The sequence below is a fragment of the Caenorhabditis briggsae genome, assembly GCF_000004555.2.
Source record: "Caenorhabditis briggsae complete genome, chrII, whole genome shotgun sequence".
Lineage (NCBI taxonomy): Eukaryota > Metazoa > Nematoda > Chromadorea > Rhabditida > Rhabditidae > Caenorhabditis > Caenorhabditis briggsae.
Window position 1 is genome coordinate 12,387,960 of NC_013486.2, and position 14,690 is coordinate 12,402,649.

Genomic DNA, 14,690 nt, shown 5'->3' on the forward strand with positions numbered 1-14,690 from the left:
ACGTTTTATTGAATAAACAGTAACTCTTTCTGAATATTTTTCCCAAAATTAAAACTTTTGAAAATCACTACTTGTTATATTTTTATCTATAGCTCATATACCGTATTTCCTCTAATAGAAGTCCACCCTCTAATATGGCTTCTATTAGAGAAAATACGGTAATTCAAAATTCTAGAATTTTTGAAACTGTGATTAGAACTCGACAATGTCTCAATTTTCTGATTTCTAAATTCCGAAGTTTCAGATTTTAAGAATTTTAGAATTTTTTTCGGCATTTCAGAATTCCTGAATTTTAATTCGAGATCCTGGAATCTCAGAATTTCATGATTTCGGAATTTAGAATTGCAGAATGAAAATTTCGAATTCTCAAAAATGCTGAATTTAATTTATTCATAACTTCCGAATTGTCAAATTTCTGAATATGTTAAAATAAATCATTGAAAAATAGAAGCCCATGAGCTTCTGTTAGAGGAAATACGGTACCTTCAAATCGGCGATTTCAATTTCCTGGTTATGCTTAAGAGCATGATCCATAGCTGGAACTCTCTCATCTCCTCCGAATATCGGAATATTTGGGAATTGGCGGCGAAATCCTTCGTTTCCACCACAATGATCATAGTGGTGATGTGTGGTGAGCACTGCGGTGATTTCAAGCTGAAAGTTGGAAAATTAGGCATTCGAAATATCATTTTCTGAGGCTCCTCAAATTTCGAGAAGTGGGCAGAGCCTAAATTGCAGGCTTCGCACTGTTTTGTCGCAGTTTTTTTTTAAACCGTTAGCAGCGTTCAATTTAGACTCCGCCCACTTTTCACGGTAATTTAGCTCTCGGAGCCTCAATTTTCGCCTACATTCTCATGTTCGGCCAGCTCCTGATAATTCTCTTCGTTCACTAGATCAACCAAAAACGCCTTGCGCGCCCCGGCATTCTTTTTGACGATGTACATGAAGTTGTCGGCGCGGCGAAGCAGGGTTTTAACATAGACCATCTGTAAATTTTAAAAAAATAGTATTTTATTATTCTGGAGCGGCGGAAGCGCCGGTGGCCGTGGCTGAAGGTCCCACAACTACAGTAACCTAAAATGTTTATTTTCCGACTTCATTTTCTCGATTCTCACTGATTTTCGTCTAGTTTTCAGATATTTTCCCCAGAAAAAGTCCGAATTTTTAAGTTTTTGATGCACGAAAATAGAGAAAGATATTGATTTTTGGCAAAATTTTTAGATTTTTCTAGGATTTTCAGCTATTTTTGAAGATTCTTTTTCGATTTTTCCGAATTTTTCTGTCTGAAATTAGACGGGGGATGGTGTTCTTGACGGAAGATTATTGTAGATTACTGTAGAAAATCTTGTAGTTTGTAGTTTTTTTCGCAAGCAAAATCACGTCAAGATGCAGACAAGAATTTGCAAAAAAAACAAAAGGAAAATAGCTTTGTACAGTATCTACAGTACATCAGAATCCAACAACGTTCCATCAAATTTCATACCAAAAACCCGGAAAAATCGAAAAAGAATCTTCAAAAATAGCTGAAAAACCAAAAAAGGTCTAAAATTTTTTGCGAAAAATCGGAGAAAAAAAAAATTTTCTCTCGAAAAATCGCTAAATTTTTAGGTTACCGTGTTTTTCGTTTCTCTTCCACAGCTTTAGTTTTTTTGTAACAGAATAATTGGGAAAATGGGAATTGACAAAAAAAGTACAAAAGAAATGGTATTATCGGGATGAGAGTCGACCAACATATGAAACTCATTCTAATGAAATAACATTGTTTATTGTCATACTTACAGGATATACGGATTATTCAAATTTTCAAAAAATATACACGGAAACTAGGCAAAGAGCAAAACAATGAGATAAAGTGACAGCGGAGATTCGGTCTAATTACTCCATGTCCTCTTCCTTGATTTCTTTCTTGACAGCAGGGTAATTCAGAACTACTTCATCGTTTGATACCAAATATAGCATGTCCGACAACGCCTGTTCGCATTGAATTTCCTGGGCTCTCAAGTGAATAGACGAGGCTCCCGGCGGCAGATGTTTGTACTTTGGTCCGAGATTCAGTGTGATCGTAGCATCTAAAAATTATTTGATATTAATTTTTTCCCTCGTCGATCTCATTAGAAACTTACTCTTAAAAATGGACACCGATGGAAAATAGTTGCCTCTGTAGATATTTTCGTACGCTTTTCCACACGATTTTCCGTTATGGAAGAATTCGATCTGAAAATTTTTTAATTCGAATTTTGAATGAGAAAAATTGTGTGGTTTACATAGCTACCAGACACTTCTTGTAGGTCTTTGGTAATTTGGCTGCGTCTTCATGGATTTCCAAGAATATATTGGACTTGAAATTTATTAATGTTCCATTTTTATAGGACGGTGGAAGGTAGGTTTCCGATGGCTGATTCGGTGGAAGCAATGTCTTTTTGTCGATCGGGAAATGGATTAGACAACCCAGAGTGTCGCCTCGCTGAAAAAAAAAGAATAATAGCTAATCAGTCGAACGTAATTTATCGGGAAAATTGAGTTTTGATTTGCGATTGAGCTCCCAAAATTAAATTTATTGGATAGACCGGAACCGGAAAATACAGTGGTATCAAAATGCGAGCTCAGAAATTCGAAAATTCATTATTCAAAGCGAGTTCTCGAGTGAAAACACTTACATTTTCTTTGTTTTATTGCAAAATTTTCAGACCTTTTTATGTTTTTCAGCTATTTTTGACGATTTTTTTTCGATTTTTTCCCAGTTTTTTTGTCTGAAATTTGACTGGATGGTGTTCCGGAAGATTAATGTAGATAAAATTAATCTGCATTTTGACGTAATTGTGGTTGCAAAAAACAGTAATCTACAGTGATCTACAGTAGTCTACAGTAAATTTTCCAGAAATGGACGAGAAGCGATTTTTCAAGATTTTGATTTTTACCTTAAATCCGCCTGTATAATACTTTTTGCCCTTGGCATCATGGAATTTCGTACCATGTTTCGATCTCCAGCCATAAGAAAACTTGTTATAACCCACACAAGCTTGTATTGGAGCTGAACAATAGATTATTTTACTAATTTAATTTGGCAAATCTCACCTAGAAACTGACTCCATCCAATCCGAATATGAGAATCTTCTGGCTGTTCATCGAAATTCACTTCAAAATACCACGTTCCTTTCGAAACTCCATGACTAGCGCGAGCCATTGCATAGCCCTCGAAACCTGTGATGGTATTACCAACGATAGAAAGCTGATACGCTCTATCGTTAGCTGACAAATGCATAGTTTCGCTGTTAAGAACGCGGTGTGAATAGCTGGGAATGACGTAGGCAGTTGGATTGTTCGGATTCCAATTCGGACTGAAGATTTAAAATTAGGAATGTAAAATAAAAAAGATAAACTAACTCATCTGGTACATTTGGGTCCTTTTCAGTCAGAAAATAACGATAGCCATCTTTACAGTATGGAATATCGACTTGAGCACCGTCGGGCGTCGCAGTCGATGTGTATTCGGCAGCTCTGGAAGTCCTTCCGATTCGTTGAAATCTTTTTTGTTCAAAGAGTTAAAACTCACATTTTCTGTTTCTTTCCAGGAACCGGCGTTTCCGCATGTCGTCGTTTAGAAGCGCCACGAGTTTTCGGACCTTCGATTGGTGGCAGTTCTCGAGGCTCCCGATTCTCTCGCTCTGGTGCTTGACGCTTTCCCATCTTCAAAAATATAAATACAAAGGTTTTAATTAATTGCTGACGTACCTGTTTTACTGCTTCGTGCATTGGGCCTAGAAGTGCTAGGTTCTTCTCAGCTAAAGCAAAAAGATCATCATCGTCATCGTGTTGCTGAAAACACAAAAAATATCGTTGTTTCCCTATCTACAGTACTCACCACAAACATGTTCTTCTCTTTAAGCAGCGTGGGTCCTAGCGTGGCTTGCCAATCCTTCCGCTGCTTCAGCGAAGTGAGCATGTACCAGTTTTTGTCCATATAAGGGATAACCGTATCTTGTAAGCTTAAATAAGTGTGATCTTGAGGAACGGCATCAGCGGATAGTTTTCCGTTTTCTTTCAATTGCTCGGCGGATAACGTCGCAAAAACTGTAACACACATGTGAACCAAATCCGCTTTTTTGGCTTTCCATTCCTCAGCCAACGGACGGCATTGTTTGCAGGTGAAGCTGTAGCAGATCATGAACGGAACTCCACTTTGTTTACTATAACTTTTGGATTGTTGCAGTAAATACCTCTGGCGAGCGACTTACAGTTCGTTATATTCTTTCAAACATCGTCCGTGGAACCACTTCAAGCATTGTGAGCAGAAAACTTCTACAGAACCGAGCTCTCGAGTTCCGTCACTGAAAATACAATTTTTTGAGACTCGATTCGATTTGCTCTTCGTACCAGTAACAGACACTTGTCTGGGCTTCTTTTGGTGCTGCTTGGCGCCCTCTTCCCCCTTTTGAACTCCTCATTTTGAAGATTCTAACGAAGTTGGCTGGAAAATCTAGAAATTGTGATTGGTTTTCAAATTTTTTAGTTTTCGATCGGAGTCGGCGAGAGACTGTAAACGCGGAGAGGGCGCAGGAATTCAATAAGCGCTCCGCGGAGAAGAAAAATAGTGAAGTGGAGACAGTGACGAGAGAGTGCGGGAAACGAGGAGAGCAACCGCGACGCGACACGCAACGCGATCTATTTTCGAAACATTTCGAAGACCTCCCTCGTTACTTGGTTCCTCCCTCTCCCTTTCGCACGGTCATTCTTGCAAGAATTCTTGTGAAACCCAGTAAGAGTTGGTATTTTTGGTGAATTTCTGAATAACTTTTGAATTATCTCGAATTTCTATTCCAATAATATTCTCTCATTTTGAACTTTTGTGTTGCTTTCTCGAAACCCAACCCCCTTTTCAAAGAAATCAGAATGATCGGAACCAAGACTTTCAGCTCCGAAGAGGAGCAGTTGCTCTCTCTATTGGACGAAAACCCGGGCCAATATCCGCTCGTTTCCAGTCAGGATCCAGTGATTTTCCACAACGCCTCGTACGAGCGCGAATTATTTATGGAGTACAACTATGACTTTGGTGGTGAGTCCCCGAGCTCATCGCTTCAGCACGAGGATGAGGAGCCCGTCTTCTTGACCGAGCCTAAAGTCGAGCCAACCTGGCATCTCTCTCCATCAGAATCCGAGGACCAGATTACGTCTCCACCAGCTTACATGCACCATTCGAAGCCAATGAAAATGCCCACCACCAAGCGTGCTCCAACTTCAAGCTTTAATCCATACTGCAGCGGACCTCTTATTAAGGTAAGATATTTATCATTTTTCTTTCACAAGGTGGTAGAAATCTCACAAATTTGAACTGTAGTCTGTTCAGTTTCTGACAAAACCACAAAGATTATTAGCCTAAGTTAAGAGAATTTCGATATAACAGTTGATAAACGATCAGGTTCTAGTAATTCTTGTGAGATTTCTTCCACACCATGTCTGGTAAGTGAGTGAACTTCCCTTAATGACAAGTACTTATGAATCACATTTCAGGAGCCGAGTAATACCAGATCTCGCGGAAACAGTGTTCACATGTATAGAAGCGAAGTAATTAAGTTTACAAATAAGTTTCCCCCCTAGGAACCCCAATTTTTGATTCCTAAATGCAAAGATTCTAATTTCTCATTTTTCAGAGTCCAAACTCCAAGCGTGGACGTCCATCGAAGGCCACCAGCAACAGCAAGATGGCAAACTATGCCCGCAACTACCGTGAGCAGAAGAAGAACGAATTGTCAATGATGCAACTGCGCAACGCAGAACTCGAGGCCGAGCTGAGACTCGCTCGAGATGAGAATTCTAGGATGAAGTCGGCTCTCACCAATGCCCGAGAAGAGATTGCTCAACTCAAGAAGGTTATCGATCAGGATTCCCAAATCGCCCGAGTTGTCGCCACAATGGGACAGTCATCCTCGTCACAGTTGGGATTCGGAGCACGTGCAGGAGTCTGCGTCCATGTCGGATCACTTGGAACCACAGTTGAAGTGTGCAAGCAGTGCGCGGACAATAACCAACAGCGCATGGACACCAAACTTGTCGAAGATCTCAATTCAACGGAGCTTTTCAATGGCGACTTCTCCGTTTTCGACTCATTCCTCGGCGGAACCTGTTGATCCTTGGTAACTATTACTTTTCCCCCATGTTCTCATACGTGTAGGTAGCATTCCCTCCCATTTCCCAACAACATTATCTACTTATTATCTCGTCGTTTTGTAGATCGCCTATTCCAACGCCTGGGACTCACTATCCACAGTGATGAGGCGGAAATGGTTAGTTTTACTAGTGCTTATAACACTGTAATTATCTTTTTTTCAACTGCAGTATTCTTCCTTCACGCCCCCATCATTGTACAGTGTGGCGATCAACTCAATATTGGACCGGGAAAATGAAATAAGGTAGCCTTCTCATATTCCCTTAATAAAGGAACCTTTTCGGAACTCCGAGGTTCTCCAAAAAAATTCGAATATTTGGAAAATCTAAAAAAAAGTAATTTCAAGTATTGAATCCCATGGATTGACCGTCGCACTACCCCATTCTTTTGATTCTTTTGAGTTTTTATTAACTGTAATTTTACCTCTCCCATATTGATTTCTCCCCCCGTTCAGTTATTCACTTGTATAAGCTGTTATTGGACATAAAATTGTTAAAAGAATAAAAAAAGTTATAAAATTTTATACTATTTTTATATGTCATCATCTGTCTTACGTTTCAACGTTTGTTATACCTTTATTGCTTTAATTCTGGGGGTTTAACCCATTACTAATTATTATTTTCAGGATCGTACTAAGAAGCCATGTCAGCAGAAATGTTCGATATTGTGGTGGAGTACACGGAGAAAGCCCCTTCCAGGCACTGCTCTCCAACCCCTTCAACATCCTCCTCTTATGCCTCCTCCTCCGCCTCAAGCAGCGGTGCAACAACCCCAACGAACTCTTCGGGACACAATCCTCGTGTTCGTCGCTTCTCAAAAAGTAGGAAGTCTGTTATGAGCTCTCTTCGGCGATCGTCGCGCAAAATCTTCAATGGTAAGGTTCGAACGGACAAGAACTGCTCAATAACAACATTACAGTCGGAAAGAAATACGCCAAACGGTTTACTAGTTCTTCTGCGAAGATGCGACTCGTCAAGTTGAAGGTAGTTTCCAGCTCAAATAGGTCATAATAAGCTATGATCTGAACACACTTTTTGAAATTTGAAAGTTTTGCGGTTTTCCACATGCCACAGGTGTTCAGATCATTTATGCTTAAGTTTCAGTTTTTTATTAGAGGTTGTAAGACCTCAGTAATAATGAAATACAGTTTACCTAGCTGGTTTTCAAGTTTAATTTTCTATAGATTGACAAGCAACACCAACAACAGATCGCCGAGAGTAAAGCTCGTCTCGAAAAATATACACGAGCGAGAGAAGAGTTGCACGCAGGGAAGAGCCAAACGGCTATTATGGTGAGTTGAAGTTCAAAGTTCTAAACTTTGAACAAGTGAAAAGTTCCTTGGGAGTGAATGGGAGTAGAGATGAAAATGTAACTGGGCGTGATTATAGTACCATCCCGAGTTTTGATACTATGGATATTCCAATATGGTCCCAGAGGGTTAGAGAAAACCGTTTGTTCAGTCTACCTCGTGAGTTTCCCATTATGCTAATTCCTAGCAAAATTCTAAATATTCCAGAACATCGATTCCAGATAATTGAGAAACCAATGTGGGGTTTCTTGCTAAAGAGACGACAAGTGTTGAATATATTGCACACAAACAGTGAAAAATTTTGGTTAGGCCTCTTTCATCTATATATTCCCACATATCCCATAATCAAAATCAATGTTTTCAGAATCCTTTTAATCAACTTTTCAATTTTCAGTGCGAAGGCCTAACAACAGAAGCAAGATCGCTGCGCGAATCATATGAAAGACAACGGCCCACTGTTTACCGTGCCATATTTACTGCATTTTTGGAGCAAGATGAGGAGGAGGAGGCGTACGAAGATGGATTCATCGGGACTTATTATTATTGATTCCTGCAAATTCTTCGCTACTTTCCTACATCATCGAGATTTCTTTGTTTTCTCTTCAATTCGGTGTTATCTCCTCTCCAGTGTACTGTAAATAATGGAGAAGAGATGATGTCATTATTGTAGTTGAAACCCTAGTTAGATCCCGATTATTTTTTTGCCTTCATATATTAGACCGTTTAGTCGTCATATTCTATTTTTCTGTCTCGGCGGTGCAGAGTTTTAAGCCCATCCAAAATACGTGTGCGTTTCTGTATACGGGAGATTCTGCCTATTCTTGTTGTCTTCTACTCACGGAACGATGCCAAAAGCAAAGTACAATGTGTGTGTTTGAAAGTCGTAATAATCGTCAAATTTCTCCCCCCAGGCCCGGCTGTCCCTGCCCCGTATAATGCACCTGTAAACGGTATATGGTTAGGTTGATAGGCAAAGATCAGGTTAATCTCCCCTCCATATATATATATATATAGTCAAAATTCAAAAAAAACGCAAAGCAAAAAAAACAAGAAAATATAAAATTTAATAAAAATGTTAAAATTTGAAAAATGTTTTTTTTGTTGGAGCTAGAACGGGTCCCGGATTACGTCGAAACTGACTGATTCACTCCTAGAAAGAAATTGAAGAAATAAAGATTGCAAGTTCGGTTAGTTTCTAGGAGAGTATCTTCAGTCTAGTTTTATACTAAAGTCGAATATACTCGTTTTCTGAGAATCTCGGAATTTATTCGATCCTTTTCGGGTTGTCTCAAATCAAGACATCGTGATTTCCTGGAAAAGAATTTTGTTGATGTTTGAACTTCGAGAATTGGGATTTCTTTGCTCAATCATTAAGCTATATTTTGTTCTATTTAGTTTCGGTTTGTTTGGTATCAGGAACGTAATGTCGTTTCTTCAAAATTTCGTAAGAACTATTGCTTTTACTGTCAAATATGAGTCACATTTCTTGACTGATAACTGCATACCTTTTGTTGACGCGTACCAGTCAGAGGAGGTTACGATTAGACCGGTAATGATATCATTACCGGAATGAGTGAGCTGTTAGTCTATAGTTTGGCTACAGTTGTAAATATCGTCGGAAATTTTTAAAAACTGTCAACCCGTGTGAAGGGAAACGTTTTTTATTCTGACTATAGCTTCACACAATAGGGATTGTTGGGTATGGAACTTTGATATGAGACCTATATTATTCGAAAGCTAAGAATGCGCAGCTTTCAAATAATGTATTTTCTCTGATAGAAGCCCACTCACCCTGGCTGCGCAGTTTCTCAATGCTTATTGCAGAGATTTTTCTGTTGGTTTTATAGTAATTCCCATCAATGCTCGTCGTTTTTTGAATATTCCTGCTCAGCTAAGAGCCGAAACCCTCTAATTTGAGCCCTTTCTCAAATAGAATTACCTATTTTTGGAAAAGCAGAAGGAGGTACCACATTGTGATTTTTTGTTCGAAAAAACATGACAATTTTCTAGGATCATACTGTATTTTCTAACTCATCGAATTTTCATGTCGTATACTTGGAAAACTATTTTTAAATAATTTTTTCAAACCACTTTGCTGTATTATCGAATCGTGACATTATTTGGTTTGCTCAGAATGATGGTTGAATTTGGGACATGTAACTTGATGTAAGGAAGAAATAGAAATTCTGAAACAAGCCACAATCTTGATTCTTCGCTTGACTCTTCTTTTCATTTTCAATCTCTATTAACCGTTCTTAGTGCCTTCTTCAATCTCTTGATTCTCCCATTTTGTGTTCCCATTTCCTCCCTTCTAGTGTGATTCTATTAATCTTATCTGTCTCTTTCTGATTCTTCTCTCTCGTCCCACTCAAGTTTCAACTTATTAATCCATAATCATTTCAGTAATCGAACGACAGCACCGCCTTGAAGTCTTTAGGAGATGTCAGGCTCATTAGGAGATGTCCAACATCGTTTTCAGGGTTTTAATTCTAATTTTCTAACAAATAAAATTATTTTTACTACATTATTGTTTGGCTGATTGAATGCAATTATGAAAAGAGCTTATTGCTCACAGACACAGTGAAAATTGGCAAAATCGAACAGTAACAACTGAAATTAGATGCAATTTCTAGAATATTCCGAAATTCAAGGCAATTAGAAAAGCGTATATAAACATGTAGAAATACAGTTTGTGAGTCTTTCAAAGGCAAGTTTAAAGACAAGAATGCCGATTTCAGAGCTTGAGAAGGTTCGTTGTTATTTTTTCTGATACTGTAAACCCTGTAGAAATGCCCCTTTAATAATATTAGGTTGATGCAAAAGTTTCTTTCGATTTTGAATGATTAAAGGAGGCCAGACACCAAAAAAAAGTTTTCCTGATATTTTGCATAGAGAACCCCCATGAGGGGTTGAACTCATGACAGGCAGCTCAGGGGTACAGCGCCGCTACCGGCTGAGCTACGGGGGCGTGAAGGCACATGACGACCGATGGTCTACATAAGCGCGGCGCGATTTCGTCCCCGAACTGCCCCCGAAATTTTTGCTGTCTCTCCTCCTTTAACTTTGAGAACTGATATCTGGTCAGTAGAATGGTTTTTCTTGGCGGATGTTTTTTTGTTAGAGTATTTCATGTACTTGTTATAAGCATTTTGCCTCATCCCTAATACTGGTCGTTCGCTAGCATGACGCTCTCTTTCAGCCTACACCGTCTCCACTTTCGAAATGTCATTTTATTTTTATTCCTTCCTGGTTTGAAAAACTCTGGTATTCATCGGAAAATATGAAAAATAAATGAAGGAACATCTCTTGTTGTTAATACCATCAAACACTGGACCGATCGATTTGAAGTCAAAAATTTAGAATCGGAAGACGAATCTCGACCAGGCCTGTGCGGCAACAAAATTTTTTCGGCAATTCGGCAACTCGGCAATTTGCCGAATACTTTTCGGCAACGTTCGGCAACTCGGCAATTGCCGAAAAAAAATTTCGGCAATTTCGGCAACTTTCGGCAATTTTCGGCAACAAAAGTTTTGTGTCTTTTTTTAGTAAAATCGATACGTAACTCACCTGAAAATGCTTCTATCAGGCTCAGAACTACAGAAAATGTGTTTCATAAGTTCCTTAAAAAAGTAATTACAAAAATTGGCAACTCAAGACCACATTTTTTATGCAAACTATTTCTCTTTACCAATAGAGGGTATTCCAATGGTTGAAAATATTTGTTCCGATTGTGAGTTTTGAAAATAGTGCGCTCAACTTGTTAGCAACTCACGACACACGTTCCCTAGAGATTTGAGACAGATTGGACAATTTTTTATCAGATGGTTGCCAAAGAAGAACTAACTCTGGACGTCCTGGAACCTAATTTTCCTATGAAAATGGGGATGGTATGTGTTTGGTGGTCTGTCCAAAGAAGCGGAGACTGGGAACTTTTAGATGAATATACCAATATAACTACCACAATATACAGTTCATAATTAGAGAAATTGAATCTGACAGTCAAATCGAACCAAGGATAAAAGGTCAAGGGTTCTTCCAGCGCGACCATGCGAGATCTCCCGTGATTAGATGGATCAGCCAAAAATTTGTGTCGTTTGGATGAACTATTCTTTTGCACTCACCGTATTTTCTGGACCTTGCCCTTTTGGACGAATGTTCGTTTCAGGCTCTTAAACGTCATCTTGATAGAAAAGACTTCAATTGAAAAGATGATCCCAAAAAGGAGTTGACCCACTTTTTCAATTGCAGCCCTCGTCCTTCTGGGCCGATGGAATCAAGAAATTACCGGAGTGTTGGCAGACAACTATTGATGCTCATGAACATAACTTTCATTGATCTAAGCAGCTCCGCTTCGACAAAAAATTTTATGATCAAAAATTTTACCAAAATCGAAAGAAACTTTTGCATCAACCTAATAGAAGGGTCCCCTTTACAAATTGTTGTTTGAAATTTAAAATTTCCATACGTTTTCAGTGAAACAAGTTCCAGAAATTCTTCAATTTCACAAAAATTAGTTTTAACACTTTTGTTGAAATTGACAGATTTTCATAAGTTTTGAACCAAAATTTGTCGAATTTTTCGATGGAAAAATAGAAGAGCCCTTCTAATAGTGGTTTTACGGTGTTCTAATCATTCTAGAAATGGACTGGGCTCACTTTCGAGATTGCCGCTGAAGAGATGCGTCGTCTCAAATCAACGCCATCTGAAAGAGAGCAAATGAAATTATACGGGCTGTACAAACAAGCTCTTCATGGTGATATTCCGAATGAAGATGTATATCGTAAGTTTTAAAGGTTTTCGAAGATTTAAAATTTTTTAGCTGTTTCCCAAAAGGAGAAACAGAGCCTGGAGCCAGAGAAGTCATCTGCTCTCGCTGAACGCGTATATCTCACAAACTAAAAGTGCTATCAGAAGACTGTCAACTGTAAAGTTGTAGCTCATAAAATTTCCTACATTTTTCTAGTTGACAAATTTGTTCTATTAGGTTGGCGGGAAAGTCTTTGTCACTCTGTTTGTTTAATCACTGTTCTCGTATATGGAGGCTGTGTATGATATCGACTTTAGTGAATAACAAGGTGATAAGAACCTTCCATATAAACAAGTCCCCATCTCCTTCCCTGCTCCTCATCTGTAATTGAAACGATATGTTTGTTCCCACTGCTATTCACATCAGACATGTTTTGATTTACCTCTTCCTATCTCACACCACGATGAAGGATTCGGAAACTTTCTTGAAGAATGTGTACAACACACATGCCCCTCACTACAATACTATTCGCAATTGGTTCCATCGTTTCGAAAAAGATGACTTCTCGCTCGATGAAAAGGATCGCTCTGGGAGACCCCGTGAGTTGGATTTGGACAAGCTGAAGCACGCATTGCAATCGGATCCATTTCAATCTAGCCGTGAACTAGCTGTCACATTCGGAGTTCACCATAGCACAGTCCTTGAAGGTTTGAAGTCTCTTGGAATGAGAAAACTTTTTGGTCGATTCATACGTCATCACCTGACTCAAGCCAACCTTGACCGCCGAGTCGACGATTCGATTACTCTTCTCACTCTCCACGCGGGCGATCGATGGCTGGACCGGCTAATAACCGGAGATGAGAAGTGGGTCTTCTACGATAATCACCACAGGAAATCCCAGTGGGTTGGAGAAGGAGAGAGCCCACAGGATGTCCCCAAACCCGACCTTCATCCGAAAAAAGTTATGCTCTCTGTGTGGTGGGGAGTGGACGGCCCCATCTACTGGGAACTTCTGCCCGAGGGCAAAACAATAACTGGAGACCTCTACACTACTCAACTACGAAACCTCAAGAAAGCAGTCGACCGTTCGGCCCTGAAAGACAAGAAAGTGTACTATCAACATGATAACGCTCGCCCACATGTTTCGAAACAAGTGAAGCAGGAGCTGATGGGATATGGATGGAATGTTCTCCCTCACCCCCCGTATTCTCCTGATCTTGCTCCTTCCGACTATTGGTTATTTGGCGATATGACACGTGCCTTCGAAGGAAGAAGCTTCAATTCCCGTGGAGCGGTCGAAGCGGCACTCAAACAATACTTTGCCTCACGCCCGGCTGGATTCTACCGCAATGGAATCCATAAATTGAGGGAACGTCGGAGACATGTTGTTGATAATGATGGACAATATAATTAATTATTCGGTTATTTTTTCTTTGAGAAATAAACTATTGAAAAAGTGACAAAGACTTTCCCGCCAACCTAATAGCATTTTTCGCTTTCGAGATATACGTGCTCAAAGTCGTGAAATTTGAGCGCTTATATCTCAGAAACTAAAAATGCTATCAAAAAGTTTTCAATTGCAAAAATTTAGCTTTTAACATTTTGTACATTTTTCCAGTTGACAAAATTCTCCTATCTTTTTTGGTTTTTGAGATATTACTGATTTAAAAAATTCAATTTTCAGCTGTGCCAGCAGGAAACGAGCTTGGAATGAAGAAGTATGCCGCGTGGAAGGCTCAGAAGGGGCTCAACTCTGAAAAGTGCCGTTCGGAATATGTGACGATTGCTGAANAGATGATCAAGAAATACGGGCGGAACATAGTACAATGCAAGTGGAACAGCGAAGTTTGGTCCGTCGATTATTAGTTTTCTTAATAAAGTGTGATCAGTTTCAAATCTCTTCTTGTTTATTTTTGGGTACTCGTATCAGCATACGAGCAAGATAGACTAGAAAGGGCGATTGAAAAACATGGCAATGGGGGGAGAGGGGGTCCTTTAGATCACAAAATAACTTTTTACAATCATTATCAAAATAATGGAAGGCAAACGGGGTGGGGATGGGTACATAAGGGGATGTCTATGTTCACAACTCATCATCACAATTATCAAAAAAAAAATTAGGCTGGTTGGGGAATGGGGGGCAGAACATTTTAACAAGAAAAAAACGGAGAGAATACAATAGCGGGATATTGTTTGAGGGTGAGAGAAAGTGCATAGAACAAGAAGATTGAAACATAAAACGAGGGAGAGTTTAGACTTCTACATCACTGTTATATGGAAGGTTTGAGAGCAATATGAGAGATGTAGGAACAATGTTAGGGAGAATGGTAGCAGCAATCTATTTAGAATAATCATCATCATGGGCCAGAAGACGAGAATGAGCAACATCGTCCTCGCTCATCGACTCCTCTTCGATTCGCGTCATTTTGCCACCGAATATCTTCTCGTACCACGGCTGTTGTTCCTCGGCT

The 14,690-nt window shown here is 39.4% G+C and overlaps 5 protein-coding genes across 5 annotated transcripts in view; 2 read left to right on the forward strand and 3 right to left on the reverse strand.

Annotated features, from left to right (window-relative positions):
- Positions 1-986, reverse strand: part of CBG21025 — a gene marked incomplete at both ends in the record, with an annotated part of 2,450 nt that extends 1,464 nt beyond the window's left edge. Inside the window, 2 exons of the mRNA XM_045242789.1 lie at positions 484-654; positions 849-986. Coding sequence (XP_045097190.1) covers positions 484-654; positions 849-986 — 309 coding nt within the window. The remainder of the gene's footprint in view (positions 1-483; positions 655-848) is intronic.
- An 889-nt stretch (positions 987-1,875) lies between these two features.
- Positions 1,876-4,445, reverse strand: Cbr-ash-2 (the record flags this gene model as incomplete). Its single annotated transcript, XM_002631761.1, has 11 exons — positions 1,876-2,069; positions 2,124-2,214; positions 2,273-2,464; positions 2,919-3,031; positions 3,076-3,338; positions 3,385-3,498; positions 3,554-3,687; positions 3,733-3,816; positions 3,863-4,187; positions 4,236-4,328; positions 4,375-4,445. The coding sequence occupies 11 exons, from the start codon at positions 4,443-4,445 to the stop codon at positions 1,876-1,878; spliced, it is 1,674 nt and encodes a 557-aa protein (XP_002631807.1).
- A 445-nt stretch (positions 4,446-4,890) lies between these two features.
- Positions 4,891-8,019, forward strand: CBG21027 (the record flags this gene model as incomplete). Its single annotated transcript, XM_002631762.1, has 7 exons — positions 4,891-5,274; positions 5,509-5,562; positions 5,649-6,120; positions 6,229-6,281; positions 6,789-6,983; positions 7,347-7,454; positions 7,867-8,019. The coding sequence occupies 7 exons, from the start codon at positions 4,891-4,893 to the stop codon at positions 8,017-8,019; spliced, it is 1,419 nt and encodes a 472-aa protein (XP_002631808.1).
- A 2,178-nt stretch (positions 8,020-10,197) lies between these two features.
- On the forward strand, positions 10,198-14,085 carry CBG21028 (the record flags this gene model as incomplete). Its single annotated transcript, XM_002631763.1, has 3 exons — positions 10,198-10,221; positions 12,111-12,252; positions 13,904-14,085. 3 exons carry the CDS (start codon positions 10,198-10,200, stop codon positions 14,083-14,085), a joined length of 348 nt encoding a protein of 115 aa, XP_002631809.1.
- A 472-nt stretch (positions 14,086-14,557) lies between these two features.
- The window catches only part of CBG21031, a gene marked incomplete at both ends in the record, with an annotated part of 5,418 nt that continues 5,285 nt past the window's right edge, over positions 14,558-14,690 (reverse strand). Inside the window, one exon of the mRNA XM_045242790.1 lies at positions 14,558-14,659. Coding sequence (XP_045097191.1) covers positions 14,558-14,659 — 102 coding nt within the window. The remainder of the gene's footprint in view (positions 14,660-14,690) is intronic.